At 43.1% G+C, this 22,255-nt stretch overlaps 6 protein-coding genes across 8 annotated transcripts in view; all 6 read right to left on the reverse strand.

The window, feature by feature from the left end:
• Positions 1–10: 10 nt before the first annotated feature.
• On the reverse strand, positions 11–1,417 carry LOC131264942 (angiopoietin-related protein 2-like). The gene has a single exon (XM_058267204.1). It carries the CDS (start codon positions 1,415–1,417, stop codon positions 11–13), a length of 1,407 nt encoding a protein of 468 aa, XP_058123187.1.
• A 1,662-nt stretch (positions 1,418–3,079) lies between these two features.
• LOC131264943 (fibroleukin-like) lies at positions 3,080–4,501 on the reverse strand. Its single transcript, XM_058267206.1, has one exon. It carries the CDS (start codon positions 4,499–4,501, stop codon positions 3,080–3,082), a length of 1,422 nt encoding a protein of 473 aa, XP_058123189.1.
• Positions 4,502–5,407: 906 nt separating this feature from the next.
• Positions 5,408–6,901, reverse strand: LOC131264944 (angiopoietin-related protein 7-like). Its single transcript, XM_058267207.1, has one exon. The coding sequence runs from the start codon at positions 6,899–6,901 to the stop codon at positions 5,408–5,410; it is 1,494 nt and encodes a 497-aa protein (XP_058123190.1).
• A 1,662-nt stretch (positions 6,902–8,563) lies between these two features.
• LOC131264945 (fibroleukin-like) lies at positions 8,564–9,985 on the reverse strand. The gene has a single exon (XM_058267208.1). The coding sequence runs from the start codon at positions 9,983–9,985 to the stop codon at positions 8,564–8,566; it is 1,422 nt and encodes a 473-aa protein (XP_058123191.1).
• A 906-nt stretch (positions 9,986–10,891) lies between these two features.
• Positions 10,892–12,385, reverse strand: LOC131264946 (angiopoietin-related protein 7-like). Its single transcript, XM_058267209.1, has one exon. It carries the CDS (start codon positions 12,383–12,385, stop codon positions 10,892–10,894), a length of 1,494 nt encoding a protein of 497 aa, XP_058123192.1.
• A 2,409-nt stretch (positions 12,386–14,794) lies between these two features.
• Positions 14,795–22,255, reverse strand: part of LOC131262074 (myc box-dependent-interacting protein 1) — a 38,314-nt gene continuing 30,853 nt past the window's right edge. Inside the window, exons 2-9 of one of the 3 annotated variants that reach the window (XM_058263989.1) lie at positions 21,860–21,995; positions 20,923–21,113; positions 20,749–20,853; positions 20,415–20,667; positions 20,198–20,293; positions 17,947–18,564; positions 15,949–16,091; positions 14,795–15,867 (exon numbers count right to left, since the gene is read on the reverse strand). In XM_058263989.1, the coding sequence (XP_058119972.1) occupies positions 15,787–15,867; positions 15,949–16,091; positions 17,947–18,564; positions 20,198–20,293; positions 20,415–20,667; positions 20,749–20,853; positions 20,923–21,113; positions 21,860–21,995 (1,623 nt within the window). In that variant the 3' untranslated portion in view covers positions 14,795–15,786. The other 2 variants (XM_058263991.1, XM_058263990.1) reach the window with 2 other exon arrangements.

The following is a 22,255-nucleotide window of genomic DNA, read 5'->3' on the forward strand; positions in this document are numbered from 1 at the left end:
ATTCAATTCTTTAACCAGTTTTACGTAGCATCATTCTAGTAAAAGCCATCGTCCCAATTTCTGAACCGTTGAAATTCACATATTGACAATCGGCTGGCTTACTCCACCAGCCTCCATACCAGTTGCCAGGATTTTTTAGCAAAATATGGTCTTCTTCCTCAGTATCAAAATGGTAACCTTTGCTGATTAGCATAAAATCTCCTGCTGTCCCACTGTAACACCCAACTTCCAGTTTGTACCAGTCTTTTTCACTTAGAACTGCGAATTCATCGTATTTTGCATATACGTACTTTCCAGCGTGATCTTCCATCTCCACCAATAGTTGATACTTTCCGCCAGAGGTGAGCTTATGAAGATGCTGCAGTCCAAGCCAAAATTCACCGTCCAAGTTTCCAAAACCATCCCGATAGTCATCCCAATTACGGAAAAAGTTCACTTGACCGTTGTATCGGTGTTGGAAAACAATCCAACCATCACCAAATTCGGTATGGTCACAGTATACCAGTGCAGGCTGATTGAACTGAAATGCGACTCGGTGTTTTCCACCATGTTTCGTTGCAATATCCGAGCAATATTTGTTCGAATCAACTAGACTGTTTACAACTTTCGGTACCACTGCAGAATGGTCACGCTGCTTTTCGAGGTTTTCCTCCAATTTTTCATCCAGACTGTTGAACTGAGCAGTCAGTTTCTTTTCCGTTTCCTTTAAGGCGTCTTCCTTTGCTTTCATACTGTTTTCCACTTCGCTCTGCCTCTTTTGGAAATTTGAGTCAGTCGACAACTGCTCTACTTCTTCTGGGTTGCTCTGCACTACATTCTCATCTGCTGTTATGCATTGTTCCATGTCGTCCAACTTGTTGCAGAGGTCATCCTCGATCGCCTTGGTGCTAGCCTCGGATGGCGCATAGCTAATGCTCCTTTTGAGATTCTGCTCGATGTCATGTAATTTCTCTTCCAAACATCTTAACTTTTCATCTCTCGTCTTGTTCTCAAGCTCGATTTCTTCCAGCTTGTTCTGCAGAAATGCCTCTTTTGCCGTCATACGGCGTTCCAGTCCGTCCAGCAGATTCTTTTTCTTCGAATAGGTGCTCGGCTCAGCACTCTTTACGGGCCCCGCACGAAAGCTTTCGCTGGTCTTCTGCATCTGCTCTATGTCCTGCAGTTTGTCTTGTAAGTAAACTATTTTGCTCGCCATCATTTCACGTTCCATCTTATCCAGCTTTCTTTCAAGATCGTGGTGTCGTACCATACTGCTTCGTTCCATTTCCTCCAACTTGGCACGCAGGTCGTTTTCGTTCGTCTTACTGCCAGACTCTGCAGCCTCCAGGTTCCGGTAGCTTTCGTTCGGTCTTTGATTCCGTTCGATGTCCAGCAGTTTTTCCTGCAGCTTGTCTAGCTTACCGATTAGCAAATCCATTACGAAACTAATAATGAACCAGGGGATTCGTTTTCTTCAATCTTCGTAAACTCAATTGTAGTTAACTTTTTTGTTCTACTTAGAACTGTTGCAATCCACAATTAACCGCTACAAAACCCCGCGCTGTCAATCACTAGTAGTGATGGTAGACCTAGGTTCGGAAACTTGCAGTCTTGTAGTTCCGATCCGCTGGATGAACGAGTACGAATTGGAATTTGTAAAATGCACGAAATTACCGTTAGTGTCGATAAGTTTGCAAGGGATAGTGAAGAGAATCCTCGATGTTGATTTCATAGCCAGTTTTTGTATCGGGGCATTATTTGTTAATTCATTCTTCAGTTTACATATAAGATTTGAGGGTATTTAAATTGGGAGTACGGAAACGACAAACTGTCAGATTTCTCGAGGCTGTTCCATACAAAAAGTAAACAACACCTTGTAAAAAAGCGAAAAAATGGCTAGCGGCGTCGTTTCGTTTCCGCGCATCATCTCGACACATAGGTGATGTCATTTTGGATCGTCGAAACCATGGTCTAATGCAGGGGTCTCCAAACTACGGCCTGCGAGACCCTATAATCCCTGGGTAAATGTGGCTTAACGCTTCGGTTATTCCACCCAATGCGGCCCGCGTCAAAAAAAAGTTTGGAGACCGCTGGTCTAATGTAATACTATTCATTAACCGTGGCTGTATCATTCAGGAGGTACACAACACTTTGAAAATAGAGAAAAAAAGGCTGCTTGCGTCGATATCTTCTCGGAAAACTGACAGGTATCGTTGTTTCCGTCCCACCAATCTGGATGACCTCAAGTATCCTATGGTCAAATGAAGTGAATAACAAGGATTTCGAAGCCGTGATATCGCTGATCAAAATGATGCAACTGCCAAAATTGAAACAGGGAAACATAACGCGATTTACGCCATACCCAATTTTATTCTGCTGATACGTCTTGCACGAAAAATCCGAAATTTGTGACTAACAATTCTGTCTTGTACCATTCAATTCTTTAACCAGTTTTACGTAGCATCATTATAGTAAAAGCCATCGGCTCTATATATGAGGGTTCACAGTAGGATCCGTTTTAGTTCACATATTGGTGATTGGTCAGCCTACCACACCAGGCTCTTCTTCTTCTTCTTCTTTCGATATGCGAGTCGGGGTATATCCTCCTACGCTAAGTCGAACAATTTGTTCCCTTACACGTAATCAGAGGCGTACCAACTCTGTCCGAACTCCTATGAAGGGGCTCGTCCTTTAGGACCGGCTATAATAGCCATATGTCCACCCGCCGTCCACGGGAGGGATAATTCCTTCCGTTGTCAGGACACAAGAACTCGTGGTCCGCTTGATTGTCTCAAACGGCACGAGATGTGCGGCAGCTAGGATTTGTCTGACCTGAGCTCCAGCTCGGCGTCACCACGCGGTCGTGCCGTAACCTTACTTTTCCGCTAACCCTTTCAGGAAACTATGCACTGCTAACATCCGCTCTGATGCACTACCGAACTAGAACTGACACCAGGCTCCATAACATTTGCAGGGATTATTTGGATAATAATAGACGTTAGGTTTATCCTTAGTGTCGAAACGGCAACCGTCACTGTTAAGCATAAAATCTCCTGCTGTCCCGCTGTAACACCCAGCTTCCAGTTTGTACTCGTAGTATTCACTGAGAAGGAATTTTACGTAGCATCATCCTAGTAAAAGCCACCGGCCCAATCCCAGAAGATTCACAGTCGCAGTTCGTATAATGAAGAGTGGACCACCAGGCTCCATAACATTTGCCGTGATTTTTTGGATAAAAGACGTTAGGCTTATCGTTAGTGTAGAAAGGGCGACCATTGCTGCATAGCATAAAATTTCCTGCTGTCCCGCTGTAACGCCCAACATCCAGTGCGTACTCGGTCATTTCACCTAGAACTTTGAATGCATCGTACTTTGCATATACGTATTTTCCAGCATGATCTTTAATCTCCACCAATAGTTGATACTTGCCAGCTGAGGTGAGTTTATGAAGATACTCCAATCCAAGCCAAAACTCACCGTCCAAGTTTCCAAAACCCTCCCGATAGTCAGCCCAATCACGGGAAAATTCCACTTCACCGTTGCAACGGTACTGAAATATAATCCAATCATCACCAAATTCGGTATGGTCACAGTACACCAGTGCCGGCTGATTGAGGTGAAATGCGAGTCGGTGTTTTCCACCACGTTTCGTTGCAATATCCGAGCAATATTTGTTCGAATCTACTGAACTGTTTACAACTTCCGATAGATCCGATACCTTCGACCATTTATCACGCAGGTTTTCGAGTTTTTCGTCCAGACTGTTAAGCTGAGTATACAGTTTGTTCTCCGTTTCCTTAAAGAACTGCACCACTTCATTTAAAGTGTCATTCTTGGCGTTCGTACTCTTTTCCCCTTCGGCTAGCCTCTTTAGTAGATTTGTATCAGTCGACAACTTCTCTATTTCTTCTAGGTCGACATCCTCATCTGCTGTTAAGTAATGTTCCATGTCGTCTAACTTGTTGCAGAGGTCATCCTCGATCGCCTTGGTGCTAGCCTCGGATGGCGCATAGCTAATGCTCGTTTTGAGATTCTGCTCGATGTCATGTAATTTCTCTTCCAAACATCTCAACTTTTCATCTCTCGCCTTGTTCTCAAGCTCGATTTCTTCCAGCTTATTCTGGAGAAATGTCTCTTTTGCCGTCATACGGCGTTCCAGTTCATCCAGCAGATTCTCCTCCTTCGAATAGGTGCACGGGTCAGCGGTCTTTACGTGCCCCTCACGAAAACTTTCGCTGCTCTTCAGCTTCTGCTCGATGTCCTGCAGTTTGTCTTGTAAGTAAACTATTTTGCTCGCCATCATTTCACGCTCCATCTTATCCAACTTTCTTTCCAGATCGTTGTGTCGTGCCATAGTGCTTCGTTCCATTTCCTCCAACTTGGCACGCATGTCTTTTTCGTTCGTCTTACTGCCAGACTCCGCTGCCTCCAGGTTGTGGTCGCTTTCGTTCGGTCTTTGATTCCGTTCGATGTCCAGCAGTTTATGCTGAAGCATGTCTAGCTTGCCGATTAGCAAATCCATTTCCAAACCAATAGTGAACTTCGCGATCGTTCTCTACAAGCAACGTTGACTGATTGTAAACTCAACTTCTTTATCCTACTTAGAACTGTTCAATTCCATGAATAACCGCTTTTATAACCGCGTCGTCAATTATTAGTAGTGATGGTAGCCTAGGTTCGAGAACTTGCAGTCTTGTAGTTCCGATTCGCCGGATACGATTTTGAATTTGTAAAATGCACGAAATTACCGTTAGTGTCGTTGAGTATGCAAAGGATAGTGAAGAGAATCCTCGATTTTGATTTCATTGCCGGGTTTCGTTTCAAGATGTTATTTTTAAATTGATTCTACAGTTTACAGATAAGATTTATCGAACTTCAACTTAAACTGTCAGTCATCAGCATATTACAAAGATAAGTAATATTTAAATTTCATAGACAATAAAAAGCAATGAAAATCACTAGTAGGTAAACTGGCCTTTAATGTATTTATTATATATTTTACCTTTTTTTTAGCTATACTGAGCCGTTGGTTCTGAAACTGCACACAAGTATCCTACCGAAACTAACGATCATGTTAAGACAGTTGATGAAAACATGGATAATCTGCGTGGGAGTAAGAAAGAAATCACGCACAGTGCATATAGGACTTACGCCAAACGGTTTCAAAAAAGTTCAATAAAATTGTGAAATTTTCAATTCTCGGCCAATGGATTATACACCCAGTCCGATTTTTCCAATCCTGGATAATCGTCGATTATCTATACTTACCAATCCTTGATTACTTGATAACCAACTGAACGGCATTATAACGGCTCAGGAGCTTTTCATCTCGGATATCTATTTTGCTACTTCCAAATAGAAACAAGACTACATTGTCGTAGATTCAACTCTATTCTTTACAAAATTCAAACTTTTTTCCCTTACAATTCTATAAACTAACCTTACGTATCATCATTCGAGTAAAAGCCATACCGCGATAATTGAGACAATGCCAACTCATCGCCTTCGATTTATCCGAGGGATATTGGTAGGATCCGTTGAGATTAACGCAGGTCTGATAAGAGGGGCTGTCCCACCAAGCCCCATGTCGTGTGACGGGATTATATGCCGAATAACAACTTGACTGCTTATCTTTTGTATAGAAACTACCACCGTTGCTGTATTGCATTGAATCTTCTATAGTCCCACTGTAACACCCAACTTCCAGTTTGTACCTGTCATTTTCACTTCGAACTTTGAATTGATCGTACTTTGCATATCCGTATTTTCCAGCATGGTCTTCCATTTCCACCAATAGTTGATACTTGCCAACTGAGGTGAGCTTATGAAGATGCTCCAATCCAAGCCAAAATTCACCGTCCAAGTTTCCAAAACCCTCCCGATAGTCAGCCCATCCACGGAAAAAGTCCACTTCACCATTATATCGGTGTTGAAATACAAGCCAACCATCACCAAATTTGGTATGGTCACAGTATACCAGTGCGCTCTGATTGAAGTTAAATGCGAGTCGGTGTTTTCCACCACGTTTCATTGTAATATCCAAGCAATATTTGTTCGAATCAACTAAACTGTTTACAACTTTTTGTAGATCCGAAACCTTCGACCATTGATCACGCAGGTTTTCGAGTTCTTCGTCCAATGTTTTATCCAGATTGTTGAACTGAGTAGTCAGTTTCTTTTCCGTTTCCTTAAAGAACTGTACCGCTTCGTTTAATGTGTCTTCCTTTGCTTTCATACTCTTTTCCACTTCGGTCAGCCTCTTCTGTAAATTTGAGTCAGTCGACAACTGCTCTACTTCTTCTGGGTTGCTCTGCACTACATTCTCATCTGCTGTTATGCATTGTTCCATGTCGTCCAACTTGTTGCAGAGGTCATCCTCGATCGCCTTGGTGCTAGCCTCGGATGGCGCATAGCTAATGCTCCTTTTGAGATTCTGCTCGATGTCATGTAATTTCTCTTCCAAACATCTTAACTTTTCATCTCTCGTCTTGTTCTCAAGCTCGATTTCTTCCAGCTTGTTCTGCAGAAATGCCTCTTTTGCCGTCATACGGCGTTCCAGTCCGTCCAGCAGATTCTTTTTCTTCGAATAGGTGCTCGGCTCAGCACTCTTTACGGGCCCCGCACGAAAGCTTTCGCTGGTCTTCTGCATCTGCTCTATGTCCTGCAGTTTGTCTTGTAAGTAAACTATTTTGCTCGCCATCATTTCACGTTCCATCTTATCCAGCTTTCTTTCAAGATCGTGGTGTCGTACCATACTGCTTCGTTCCATTTCCTCCAACTTGGCACGCAGGTCGTTTTCGTTCGTCTTACTGCCAGACTCTGCAGCCTCCAGGTTCCGGTAGCTTTCGTTCGGTCTTTGATTCCGTTCGATGTCCAGCAGTTTTTCCTGCAGCTTGTCTAGCTTACCGATTAGCAAATCCATTACGAAACTAATAATGAACCAGGGGATTCGTTTTCTTCAATCTTCGTAAACTCAATTGTAGTTAACTTTTTTGTTCTACTTAGAACTGTTGCAATCCACAATTAACCGCTACAAAACCCCGCGCTGTCAATCACTAGTAGTGATGGTAGACCTAGGTTCGGAAACTTGCAGTCTTGTAGTTCCGATCCGCTGGATGAACGAGTACGAATTGGAATTTGTAAAATGCACGAAATTACCGTTAGTGTCGATAAGTTTGCAAGGGATAGTGAAGAGAATCCTCGATGTTGATTTCATAGCCAGTTTTTGTATCGGGGCATTATTTGTTAATTCATTCTTCAGTTTACATATAAGATTTGAGGGTATTTAAATTGGGAGTACGGAAACGACAAACTGTCAGATTTCTCGAGGCTGTTCCATACAAAAAGTAAACAACACCTTGTAAAAAAGCGAAAAAATGGCTAGCGGCGTCGTTTCGTTTCCGCGCATCATCTCGACACATAGGTGATGTCATTTTGGATCGTCGAAACCATGGTCTAATGCAGGGGTCTCCAAACTACGGCCTGCGAGACCCTATAATCCCTGGGTAAATGTGGCTTAACGCTTCGGTTATTCCACCCAATGCGGCCCGCGTCAAAAAAAAGTTTGGAGACCGCTGGTCTAATGTAATACTATTCATTAACCGTGGCTGTATCATTCAGGAGGTACACAACACTTTGAAAATAGAGAAAAAAAGGCTGCTTGCGTCGATATCTTCTCGGAAAACTGACAGGTATCGTTGTTTCCGTCCCACCAATCTGGATGACCTCAAGTATCCTATGGTCAAATGAAGTGAATAACAAGGATTTCGAAGCCGTGATATCGCTGATCAAAATGATGCAACTGCCAAAATTGAAACAGGGAAACATAACGCGATTTACGCCATACCCAATTTTATTCTGCTGATACGTCTTGCACGAAAAATCCGAAATTTGTGACTAACAATTCTGTCTTGTACCATTCAATTCTTTAACCAGTTTTACGTAGCATCATTATAGTAAAAGCCATCGGCTCTATATATGAGGGTTCACAGTAGGATCCGTTTTAGTTCACATATTGGTGATTGGTCAGCCTACCACACCAGGCTCTTCTTCTTCTTCTTCTTTCGATATGCGAGTCGGGGTATATCCTCCTACGCTAAGTCGAACAATTTGTTCCCTTACACGTAATCAGAGGCGTACCAACTCTGTCCGAACTCCTATGAAGGGGCTCGTCCTTTAGGACCGGCTATAATAGCCATATGTCCACCCGCCGTCCACGGGAGGGATAATTCCTTCCGTTGTCAGGACACAAGAACTCGTGGTCCGCTTGATTGTCTCAAACGGCACGAGATGTGCGGCAGCTAGGATTTGTCTGACCTGAGCTCCAGCTCGGCGTCACCACGCGGTCGTGCCGTAACCTTACTTTTCCGCTAACCCTTTCAGGAAACTATGCACTGCTAACATCCGCTCTGATGCACTACCGAACTAGAACTGACACCAGGCTCCATAACATTTGCAGGGATTATTTGGATAATAATAGACGTTAGGTTTATCCTTAGTGTCGAAACGGCAACCGTCACTGTTAAGCATAAAATCTCCTGCTGTCCCGCTGTAACACCCAGCTTCCAGTTTGTACTCGTAGTATTCACTGAGAAGGAATTTTACGTAGCATCATCCTAGTAAAAGCCACCGGCCCAATCCCAGAAGATTCACAGTCGCAGTTCGTATAATGAAGAGTGGACCACCAGGCTCCATAACATTTGCCGTGATTTTTTGGATAAAAGACGTTAGGCTTATCGTTAGTGTAGAAAGGGCGACCATTGCTGCATAGCATAAAATTTCCTGCTGTCCCGCTGTAACGCCCAACATCCAGTGCGTACTCGGTCATTTCACCTAGAACTTTGAATGCATCGTACTTTGCATATACGTATTTTCCAGCATGATCTTTAATCTCCACCAATAGTTGATACTTGCCAGCTGAGGTGAGTTTATGAAGATACTCCAATCCAAGCCAAAACTCACCGTCCAAGTTTCCAAAACCCTCCCGATAGTCAGCCCAATCACGGGAAAATTCCACTTCACCGTTGCAACGGTACTGAAATATAATCCAATCATCACCAAATTCGGTATGGTCACAGTACACCAGTGCCGGCTGATTGAGGTGAAATGCGAGTCGGTGTTTTCCACCACGTTTCGTTGCAATATCCGAGCAATATTTGTTCGAATCTACTGAACTGTTTACAACTTCCGATAGATCCGATACCTTCGACCATTTATCACGCAGGTTTTCGAGTTTTTCGTCCAGACTGTTAAGCTGAGTATACAGTTTGTTCTCCGTTTCCTTAAAGAACTGCACCACTTCATTTAAAGTGTCATTCTTGGCGTTCGTACTCTTTTCCCCTTCGGCTAGCCTCTTTAGTAGATTTGTATCAGTCGACAACTTCTCTATTTCTTCTAGGTCGACATCCTCATCTGCTGTTAAGTAATGTTCCATGTCGTCTAACTTGTTGCAGAGGTCATCCTCGATCGCCTTGGTGCTAGCCTCGGATGGCGCATAGCTAATGCTCGTTTTGAGATTCTGCTCGATGTCATGTAATTTCTCTTCCAAACATCTCAACTTTTCATCTCTCGCCTTGTTCTCAAGCTCGATTTCTTCCAGCTTATTCTGGAGAAATGTCTCTTTTGCCGTCATACGGCGTTCCAGTTCATCCAGCAGATTCTCCTCCTTCGAATAGGTGCACGGGTCAGCGGTCTTTACGTGCCCCTCACGAAAACTTTCGCTGCTCTTCAGCTTCTGCTCGATGTCCTGCAGTTTGTCTTGTAAGTAAACTATTTTGCTCGCCATCATTTCACGCTCCATCTTATCCAACTTTCTTTCCAGATCGTTGTGTCGTGCCATAGTGCTTCGTTCCATTTCCTCCAACTTGGCACGCATGTCTTTTTCGTTCGTCTTACTGCCAGACTCCGCTGCCTCCAGGTTGTGGTCGCTTTCGTTCGGTCTTTGATTCCGTTCGATGTCCAGCAGTTTATGCTGAAGCATGTCTAGCTTGCCGATTAGCAAATCCATTTCCAAACCAATAGTGAACTTCGCGATCGTTCTCTACAAGCAACGTTGACTGATTGTAAACTCAACTTCTTTATCCTACTTAGAACTGTTCAATTCCATGAATAACCGCTTTTATAACCGCGTCGTCAATTATTAGTAGTGATGGTAGCCTAGGTTCGAGAACTTGCAGTCTTGTAGTTCCGATTCGCCGGATACGATTTTGAATTTGTAAAATGCACGAAATTACCGTTAGTGTCGTTGAGTATGCAAAGGATAGTGAAGAGAATCCTCGATTTTGATTTCATTGCCGGGTTTCGTTTCAAGATGTTATTTTTAAATTGATTCTACAGTTTACAGATAAGATTTATCGAACTTCAACTTAAACTGTCAGTCATCAGCATATTACAAAGATAAGTAATATTTAAATTTCATAGACAATAAAAAGCAATGAAAATCACTAGTAGGTAAACTGGCCTTTAATGTATTTATTATATATTTTACCTTTTTTTTAGCTATACTGAGCCGTTGGTTCTGAAACTGCACACAAGTATCCTACCGAAACTAACGATCATGTTAAGACAGTTGATGAAAACATGGATAATCTGCGTGGGAGTAAGAAAGAAATCACGCACAGTGCATATAGGACTTACGCCAAACGGTTTCAAAAAAGTTCAATAAAATTGTGAAATTTTCAATTCTCGGCCAATGGATTATACACCCAGTCCGATTTTTCCAATCCTGGATAATCGTCGATTATCTATACTTACCAATCCTTGATTACTTGATAACAAACTGAACGGCATTATAACGGCTCAGGAGCTTTTCATCTCGGATATCTATTTTGCTACTTCCAAATAGAAACAAGACTACATTGTCGTAGATTCAACTCTATTCTTTACAAAATTCAAACTTTTTTCCCTTACAATTCTATAAACTAACCTTACGTATCATCATTCGAGTAAAAGCCATACCGCGATAATTGAGACAATGCCAACTCATCGCCTTCGATTTATCCGAGGGATATTGGTAGGATCCGTTGAGATTAACGCAGGTCTGATAAGAGGGGCTGTCCCACCAAGCCCCATGTCGTGTGACGGGATTATATGCCGAATAACAACTTGACTGCTTATCTTTTGTATAGAAACTACCACCGTTGCTGTATTGCATTGAATCTTCTATAGTCCCACTGTAACACCCAACTTCCAGTTTGTACCTGTCATTTTCACTTCGAACTTTGAATTGATCGTACTTTGCATATCCGTATTTTCCAGCATGGTCTTCCATTTCCACCAATAGTTGATACTTGCCAACTGAGGTGAGCTTATGAAGATGCTCCAATCCAAGCCAAAATTCACCGTCCAAGTTTCCAAAACCCTCCCGATAGTCAGCCCATCCACGGAAAAAGTCCACTTCACCATTATATCGGTGTTGAAATACAAGCCAACCATCACCAAATTTGGTATGGTCACAGTATACCAGTGCGCTCTGATTGAAGTTAAATGCGAGTCGGTGTTTTCCACCACGTTTCATTGTAATATCCAAGCAATATTTGTTCGAATCAACTAAACTGTTTACAACTTTTTGTAGATCCGAAACCTTCGACCATTGATCACGCAGGTTTTCGAGTTCTTCGTCCAATGTTTTATCCAGATTGTTGAACTGAGTAGTCAGTTTCTTTTCCGTTTCCTTAAAGAACTGTACCGCTTCGTTTAATGTGTCTTCCTTTGCTTTCATACTCTTTTCCACTTCGGTCAGCCTCTTCTGTAAATTTGAGTCAGTCGACAACTGCTCTACTTCTTCTGGGTTGCTCTGCACTACATTCTCATCTGCTGTTATGCATTGTTCCATGTCGTCCAACTTGTTGCAGAGGTCATCCTCGATCGCCTTGGTGCTAGCCTCGGATGGCGCATAGCTAATGCTCCTTTTGAGATTCTGCTCGATGTCATGTAATTTCTCTTCCAAACATCTTAACTTTTCATCTCTCGTCTTGTTCTCAAGCTCGATTTCTTCCAGCTTGTTCTGCAGAAATGCCTCTTTTGCCGTCATACGGCGTTCCAGTCCGTCCAGCAGATTCTTTTTCTTCGAATAGGTGCTCGGCTCAGCACTCTTTACGGGCCCCGCACGAAAGCTTTCGCTGGTCTTCTGCATCTGCTCTATGTCCTGCAGTTTGTCTTGTAAGTAAACTATTTTGCTCGCCATCATTTCACGTTCCATCTTATCCAGCTTTCTTTCAAGATCGTGGTGTCGTACCATACTGCTTCGTTCCATTTCCTCCAACTTGGCACGCAGGTCGTTTTCGTTCGTCTTACTGCCAGACTCTGCAGCCTCCAGGTTCCGGTAGCTTTCGTTCGGTCTTTGATTCCGTTCGATGTCCAGCAGTTTTTCCTGCAGCTTGTCTAGCTTACCGATTAGCAAATCCATTACGAAACTAATAACGAACCAGGGGATTCGTTCTCTTCAATCTTCGTAAACTCAATTGTAGTTAACTTTTTTGTTCTGCTTAGAACTGTTGCAATCCACAATTAACCGCAAGGTTACTAAACACTAGACAGGTTGCGACAGAGCAGTTTTGCTCGGAACCATTTTGGATATCTTGTTTACAATTTGTCTGTCAAAATAACGGTGGTGTTGTGGTTTGCAGGAACAATGGAGATTATTTAGTGGCTGGCATGAAAATGCTACTCTTTTAATCTTCTTTTGGTTTGCTTGGACCATGGCCGTACAGGTTGTAATAAGCGTAAGATGTGAGAAACATTGCTCTAAATCGTAGAATCGGAGGAAGGACCCAATGTGTACATTAAGTTGATCTTGAAGAATGATATGAACTTCATTCATTTGTACGTCCCCAGTAAAAACCGTTTACGAAGTTGATCGAGGATTTAGCCCGGCTACAGGCACACCGGTACTCAATTGCAAACTACGATAGGAAAAATCAGGAACTCATCGCGTTTGCAATGTTGAACGATGGTAAGTTCGGCCTCATGACGGACATGCTCCATAGTAAACTCTCTCTACACCTGCCTTTGTGAGTTGATGCCCATGAAGTACCTTGTATGAGACGGTGTTCTAGATAAGTTACATGTGGCCTCTTCCCGCGACATGGATAGCCAGATCATTCGTAAAGGAAATTATCGAGGGCAAAAAAAAAAGAGTCGATCAACCTTCAGATTAATGATAGCACAAAGCTGCGCGAGAAAGGTCGTACGCTAATGCCCCATTTAAAGACGTGCAGAAAAATAAATGTAAAATGAAGCAACGGAGCTATTGGCGGAGTTTAGAAAAATGGGAAAATATCTGTATTCGTCGGTGATACGGCACTGAGCACTATACATTAACATTCTAGTCATTCACAACATTCACAGTCATTCTAAGACTAAGACATGGTTTTTGTTGTTACTACCGTAACAAACGGAACATTTTTTGTAGAAGATGAAATTATTAGTATGAACCAACAAATTTAAATCAACTCAAAGATAATATTCAATAGATTTCGAGTTCTCTTAATACCTGCTCTCGTGGAACTGTGAATCTGTCCCTCCGCTAACTTTAATAATCTGGTTAAAGCCTTCTTTGATTGAAAATAGCATTTTTGAAAAAAAATCTTCGTTATTCCAACCCGACCGTAAACAAACCATTCCAACTTGTTTGTCAAATTTTTCTTTCATTTTTTTATCTCCAACCGGTAAAAATGTTCTATTTGTCGCAACCTGTCTAGTGTTTAGTAATCTTGATTAACCGCTACAAAACCCCGCGCTGTCAGTCACTAGTAGTGATGGTAGACCTAGGTTCGAACTTGTCTTGTAGTTCCGATCCTCCGGATGCAACCGCGGGCGAATTTGCAAAATGCATGAAATTACCGTTTGTTTAGTTAGTTTGTGTATTCAAGTATGTTTATAGATAAGAGTTATCAAATTTTGGATAAATTGTCAGTCATCAGCATAATGTAAAGATAAGCAATATTTAATCTTCATAGAATTTAAAAAGCCAAGAAAAACACCAGCAGCTACGATGTACTTAAAAGTATAATAAATAATTTGTTCAATAATAAGAAAACCCGTCTACTCGTGGGTACAAGAAGAAACACCTGAACGATATACATTGAAAACTTTGGAAATATGTAATTTTATTAATATAAAACAATCATTTACAATTAAAATTTCCTCTCATTTTGCAATTTCTACTTCTTTTGTATTAAAATATGCACATATCCGAATGGCGTTGCTACAATATCGTTATTGCGTTCTTAAATCGGGATGATTCGGGATATATATTGACACATTTCCTATTATTCTACCGTTTGGGTGATTTGTGAATAATCGGAGTAATTCGAATGCAATCGTGTTCTACTAAAACATTACCAAACATCTTCCGTATCTGTCGGCCTCTATAAGTTCTTGAGAAAAAAAAAACAATAGTTTTGGCAATCCCTATCGTTGGCACAATCAGATCACGATGGATGTGAACATGTACATAAATGAGCTTTATTGCTCAGCAACTATCCATTCATATCCATGACCAACAGTATCGTTCACCAAACATTAGAATCTATTTCTTTCGATGGAAATGCGTCCCTATCCCTTCGCTACCATTAATAGACAAATCCTGAAAAAAGGCCAAAATGTGACACAGTATCCACATACGAAGAACAAATCGACTGTATTCATATAGCTGGTATATTTGTTTCTCGTGAAATATGATTTGACAGTGAACTAAAAATAACTCTGTTAGCAGATGCACTTCAAAAAGGGGGGTTCAGGGTTCCGGAGGCATACATAAAGGATTGGGAGAAAGTAACGAAAAACAACGATTTAATAACATAAAATAACGAGATGATAACAGAGTACTACTACACAAAATAACCGCTCGTTAGTTGCCCAGTTTTCGATTCGCGAATCATTATTTTGTATCTTCCATTCCTAGTTTTTGCAATGAAAAGGCACACGTTATTCATTAGTTTGCATTTCGGCATGCAATCGATCGATTTGCCTACACGTTCCATGATAATTAGATGATGACTTGCGCGTACGGTGTTAAAGGCTTGCGTTAAAACCCAGTGCGGGGCGCCTTTTAGTGTAATGTTAAATATTAATGTAGTATGACACCCTCCTCCGGGCCGGGAAGACAACAATCCAGGTGTCGCTAGATGTTTACATTGTTATTCGCTCGCCGTTTCCTTCAGATGATCGTTCGATCTTTATGTATCGAGACACTACTACTGCTCTTGGTTGGTGCACATACTGCTCTGACCGGTAAAAATACGAGACGTAATACATACTACTAAAACATGAAAATATTTTAAAACAAAACAGACCTCTCAACCAAACATTTACCGTTTCTTGTAGGGGGGTTTCTTGTTTTCCTCCTACTTTCCCAGGGGTTTCTTGTTTTCCTCCTACTTTTACACGGGCCAACAATTACGAACGACCAACGCTTGGCAGGTTGGTTACTTAAGGTTGGGGAAGTGGGCTTACATTCGTGTTTGAAGCAAAACCAACGGGACCAATGTTTACACGTTTATCTATACTATTCGGACTGTGTTTCGATTCTGCTAATAAAATGCCTGGAGAGAGGATGGCTGGCCCGGATGCGACCAAATAGTTGATGCAATTTTTGGCCCTCCCGTATCTCGTCTGTGTGTGTATGTATGTAGGCGTTTCAGCGTGTGTTTGTGTATGTGTGTGTGTGTGTGTATGTGTGCTCTTCTCCGTGAGAGTTGTGTGGCCGGAAGTCTGTGGCTAGCTGTTGTATGCGGTATGCATTTGCTCGCTTCCGGTGGTTTGGATCACGCGTTCGGTTAAGCTCGACCCGGTGGTGGTGATCGCTTACAGTGGTCGGGTGAAGTTGGCCGGAAACATACCCCTCTCGGTTGAGCCTTCCTTCAATCCCATCAGCCAGCCTTCCTCCTGTAATTATAAATAAAAAACCAAATTTGTAAACCACCACACACACAACCAGTCGAGTTTAACCGTAGGCATTATTCGTACCTGATCTTCGGGATCCTCGTACTCAACCACGTTGATAATGTCGCCCACCTCGAAGCTCAGTTCGTCCACGTCCTCCCGGACGTACTTGTATGTAGCCTTCACGCGGTACAGGACACCTGCCGGTAGGTCTGTTGTCGTTGCACCTGCGGGTTGTGAATAGACGGATGGACCGAATTAATTGGCGATCCGAGGCTGGGTGCTTAAAATAAAGTATGATTTAACAGTCGACTGTTGCATTTATTTGGCTAAAAATAATCTTAACCTGCTTCAATTCAATTCAACTGACAATTGTCCAGTGAACAAACATCAAAACAATTTAACTAACCAAAAGCGGCATCACTGAGAAGGCATTAATTTCAATCGTTTTAAATGCTTGTTTTATACGATTGCAGCAAAAAAGTAAAAAGAGGCTTTTACTACTTTATATAATAATTATGCGCTTTTAAAGACGATGTTTTGGATAAAACACCATGAAGTGGATTTTGAATCATTCGTCCTTGTCTATTCTGATTAGAGAATGGAACATGAAACACAAATAAGCCACTCACAAGAACTAAGCTGCAACAAAAGTTGTTTGGTAACTTTTTTTTACTAGGTTTATAATAATCAATTTTATCATAAGAAATCTCGAATATTTATTATTAAACTGTTACAGACAATTTTTGTCTATTCCAAGTTGATTGGAAACCGAAACAATGCATAAAAATGCTAAACCAAACCAAAAACAATCCATAAACTCGTGTACAGTCAACCAAAATTAAAAATTATGCAACATAATTTAAAAATAGAGCTGAAAATAAGATAATGTTTTGTAAGTTTATATTGTATTTTAATGTAATGGGGTTTTTTTTAAAGCTGATGATGAAGCTAAGATGGATGATTGTGTTGACGGACAGCAAGACGTGGATTTTCGGAAGTCAAACGAGAAGAAAGGAAACCGATAGGGTGCCGATATATTAGCGGAATACGCAAGCATTCAAAAACACTGCAAACCAGAAAAAAAAAGAAATAATGAGGGAAATCAGGCCAAAAAGTGCACCACCAAATAAAACACTACAAACTCGTAGGTAAGACACACTAGCGAGCGGACATTAATAAAAATTCAACTGCGAGGCACGGCCCGGTACACTTACCGACCGGAATCTCATAGACGATATCCAGCTTTGTGTTAGTGTTATTATTAGTATTGTTAGCGAGAGGACACACTCGATAGCGATCGTGTAGTAGCTGCCGTTCAACGTTCCCCGCTGGGGTGCAGTGAGTAAGCGGATAGTTACGTTGGTTATTATTGATCAGACTGTTCAGAGTTGAATGATGCGGAGGGCGTACGAGCACCTTCGAGGGATCCGTTTCGACGCCTTTCGGACCACCGACGAACGGGTACGCTTGGTTGACCCACGGTGTCCCGGTGTCCTTTGCTGCTACCAGTCCACCGGTGGTGATGATGCCTTCGGATGATGAGGTTGAAGCTGGCTTAGATCCCACGGCCATGGGTACGATCGCCGGTGGTGTTTGGGTACCCTGGTCAACCCGGGCCACTCGCGATCCGCTTGCATGGGAAGCCGGCAGGCCGGTGGTGGTCAATGGCGACATGGGACCATAGGGAGCGTAGGATGAGGAACAGGAAGTGTTGGGCGGTGAAGCTGTCACGGGTGTTCGCACCGGTGCAGTTCGATACTGGTAGACCGGGGGAAGATTTTGGTGCGACCGGAGATAGTGCGAGTGATGGTGTGAATGGTGTGGATGATGATGGTGGTGATGATGCAGCGGCTGTGTAATGTCCGTCACCAATATCGAACCCAACCCATAACCCCCGGGGGGAAATGGCGGCAATGGTTAGAGCGAAGGAAGGAATGTTAAAGGGATAGTGGAAGGAAAAAAAAGACACAAACGCGCGTAGAAAACGCGGAAACGGTGTTACGAGATTAGTAACGGTGAGTTATTCAAAGATCCCAGACGGAAAGAGAGTGTGTGTATGCTTATTTACATTAGTATTACTTGTTTGCGAAACAGCTGCGCCCGCTGTAGGCGGCGTGGTGGTGGAAGGATCCGCAGCAGCGGCAGCATTAGCGGCATCAGCGATAGTAAGAGGTGCATCTTCACCGGCAGCAGCAGCAGCAGCGGCAGCGGTTGCCGTCTCGGACGCGCCAGTTTCCGGTATTCCCCGGGGCTGGCGCTTTTCACTACCGTTGCTGTTGCTGAAGCGACTCGCGTCCGGTTGCGATGATGGTTGATTAGTGCGTGGCTGCTGATGGGGAGGGTGAACCGTACCGTTTGTGAGTTCCGGCACTGCCGCTGCCGTTGCCGCCGTCGCCGCCGTCGCCGTAGTGGTCGTTCCCGTCGTTGACGGTGTGGATGTTAAACCGGGTGGTCCGTTTTCCGCAACACCGTTTGCGCCATTCACAACCGGACTAGATCCATCCTCGGACGGCGCTCGCTTCCCGTTAACGCTGGCGTTCCCGTTCGTCGTGACCCCTGTCGAAGCGACGGCGGCAGCAGCAGCGGCAGCCTTTACCATTTCCGTGTTCTGATACGAGGGCTCTTGCTCTTCCTCCGGTGCGACACGTTGCTGCTGCGGTGGCGTTCTCGGGGTTGCTTGCACATTTTGGGAGGTGTCTGCACGTGTGTCCCCCCCCCCGGTGGCAGCGGTGGCGGCGGTGTGTTGGATCAGTATAAGAACAAACACACACACACACATGTACACGTTACAAACACACGCAAATTCACACGCAATTGTGTTGGATCCGGTGTTTCGGCATACCGGATACGGAAAAAAGGTGAGCAACGCAGATTGCGCGGTGGGGCGGCGCGCGCGCGAAACAGAGCAAAAGAAAGAAAAAAGAAGAAGAAAAAAACATGTTGTCACACACGCATGCTTCCGCGGGATGTTGGTGGGGGATTGATGTTGTGGAGCCGTTCACTGCTGAAGAAGGTGCCCTGGAGAAGGGCACAGAGGATGCCAGGCGTTCGTCGTGTCCGTTTTGCTCAAACTGTGATAAGTTGGGAATTCGAGCGACAAGCAGCACGTTGCCGTAATTGTTTTTCGTTCCATACCATGAAGAAATCCTTATGCCTTGCAGTAATTTTTTGCCCCCAGTTCAATTCAATTCCATCAAAATAGGTTTAAGCATATATACATGTTGGGAGGACAAACGTTGTTTTCGACGCGGCGTACGTAATATGCACAAAACTTTTACAATTCAACACAAACAACACCAAATTGATTAATTGAATGTTAAATTGCAGAAAAAAAAAATTAAAAATAATCCAGAAATGCACTTTAAAACAACCCACATCATCGGTCCCAAGTCGAAAAGGAAGAACACAAGTTCAAAACCAACCAAACTACTAGCCAATAGTGTGCCGAAAATTAAAAAACAACCCACAAGTGTGCAGTTTACCTCTAATGTAATGTAAGAATAACAAAATAAATCGTGAGAAAAAAGGGAAAACCGATTTCGAAACTAAAAGAAAGCAGGCAATTTTTATTTACAGCTAAGCGGAATTCGATAAAAAAAGGAAAACATTTAAAAAAACAACAACGAGCGTAACATACGGAAAATGAGAGTGCAGTTATGAAAAAAAAGATGTTCTAACCAATGAAACGATTTCGAACATGAAACTCAATGGAATGAAAGAATAAGTATCTTTCAATTATAAAGATGCAAATCGACCACATTAACATTAACAAGAGGAACACACAAACCCCAAATTCAGCAGAGATGCTGAGTAAGGAAAATCCTACAACACGTCTTGTTTACTACCAGTTTTGTGTGTGTTTGTATGACTGTGCGTGTGTCTGGGATGGAAAAAAGTATAAGGATTTGATAAAGAAAGCTTTACGACACGAAGGAAAAGCCACAAATGAATTGATTGTCGAATGGTGGGTGAGGTTAACGGAATCCCGATGTGGTCATAGTTCGGCGTGCGATGATTTAATCGTTTGATGGGAACCAATGTGAACCGTTTAAATTTAGATAAGCCCAAACGAAACAAAAACCCAGGTGCTCGATGAAGGGGGCGGGCGGGACGGCAGGATAATGAAAAGCGTGTCACATGAATGGGGCACGAATCACATGAACGAGAAGGCGGATTTGGTTTTTGCTAGATGCATATATCAACTGATCACAGAAGGAAAACAGTCGGGAAGCACGATGAATTCTTCTCAACAGGACGACGTTGACACAACAACAACAAAAGTGGTTCGAAAACTGGTTGCTGGACGCAACAACGGGGTACAAATACTCACGTCCATTAGCATTGGCCGAACCGTTAGTGACATTGTTCACAATCGACAAATTGGCCTTCACTGGGGATTGCTGTGGGCTAGACGGATTCGAGTTAGCTAAAACGGAAAGGGTAATATTAGAAGAGAACAAAAACAGGTGTTACTACAAGACTCGGAAAGACAGGGTTCTGTGCGGGAATGGGTGTCCTTGCCCGCGTTCCTCCTCACTCCGACGTACCATTGATTTTCTTCAGCGTGTAGGAACCGCGCTGCGACTCGGTGGCCAGCTTGTCCACGATCGCCTCGAGGTCGGCGTACACCTTCGATGTTTCACTGTGGAACTGTTGCTCGCAGGCGAACAGCGTCTGCAAGTTCGTCACCAGGAACAGTATTCTCGAGTCGTACAGGGCCGGCAGTTCGTCGTGCAGCTCGGAATTCAGCATCTCGTATGTGCTCTTCGCTTCGTCGAGCTGTTCGCGGCCTCTGGTCACCTGAGTCGGAACAAACGACCCACCCCGTTAGTGGAATTGTTTTGGAATATTCCCAAGCCGCGAACTCGCGAACAAACCTACCTTCACATCATCCTTGCGCTTGGCGGCATTTGCTTGCAGGCTCTGGAACGAGTGCCGCTGGCTATCGTAGTCGACCAGCTTGCGGCCACGTTTGTCAATTTTTTTCTAAAACGAGAACGAATTCAAATTAGTAACAAAACCTTCACCGAAACTCCTTCGGCGTTTTTGTTTTACCTTCATTTCGGGAAACTGTAACGCGTAGGTGTCCAGCTGCTTGAGCACCTGATCGGCCAGCTTGTACGAGAACTGCTGGTACTGTGTGTCGATCACTTTGGTCTGACCATACAGCGCCTCCGAGCCGGTCCACTGGCTTTCGTATACTTCGGCTATGGCATCCATGAGGGTTTTCGAGGCACTTTGTACGGCTAAAAATATGAGAAAGCAGTTGTTGCATTAAGCCGGGCATGTTAAAGCACGATCGATAGATCGTAGATTCTTACTATTGAGTTAATTGATTTAAAACCTCGCGGACATTTTTTTAAGCTACTTTTTTATTTGGATCTGTAATAAGGATTCGTATCTCAAAAAAGCGAGTGAGTGAGTAAAAGTAAAGTTGCTAGTCGACACAGCGATTCGAATAGGAATTCAATCAATAAGGAATTCAAATCGCGATCAGAGATTTGAATCTCAATTAAAGAATCGAAACTCAACCAGAGATTTGAATCTCAATGAGGGATTCGAATCTCAAGTAAGGATTCGAAGCTTAAACGCGGTTTCGAGCTCAATAAATGTATTTGAAATTGAAATTAAACTAGAAAGATGTTGTTAATGTTTTTACCACGAAAATGAGAGCTTATCCGTTTATTTGGCATGCCTTTTCCGTTCATATACTGACTTCCCGAATTTCCTGATAAGGATTCAACTAGTAACTCCCTTATTCACAAGCAGGAGTACGAATCTCTACTTAGGACTCTAATCGCTGTGGCGATCTGCAAACCTTTTACTCACTCATTCGCTCCCTGTGAAGGTTTCAAATCTCCGTGCATTGAAGTCAAAATCTTGTAACTAATTTTTTACGGTTTAAATTGAATTTAGTTTTATTTTTAATTTTAATGGTACAGTCTAATTAAAATGTCTCAGAAAAGTTGTCAGCCTCATCACTAAAACCTACCACGAACGCATCTAATGTAGTTGGTGAATTCTTTCTGCAGCCGGGTGGCACAGGTGTGCTGTCGGTTGAAGTTTGTCAAATGCTCGTCGAAAATTTCATCTGCCGTTCGGTCAACTTTGCCAAGGTTTTGTAGGAGCTGGAAAGATAGGGAAGAAAAATAGATTAACATTAGCATCATTGGTACAGTTTCGGGGTTTTCGCCGGACGTTTCTCGCCAGTCGGCAGCATAACACCCGGGGGGTGAGTGACTCTAGCCCCTGGCTTGTCATCGGAAAATTCCTACCAGTTGGCAGCACAATCGTTTCGCGCACAGGTAGTGTTGGGCACATGTTTTGCTAAAAATATTACGCTCATCCGCGGCAGCATAAGCATTTGCGTGCGGCTTGTACTTTTCTC

Source organism: Anopheles coustani, chromosome 2 (assembly GCF_943734705.1).
Source record: "Anopheles coustani chromosome 2, idAnoCousDA_361_x.2, whole genome shotgun sequence".
Classification (NCBI taxonomy): Eukaryota; Metazoa; Arthropoda; class Insecta; order Diptera; family Culicidae; genus Anopheles; species Anopheles coustani.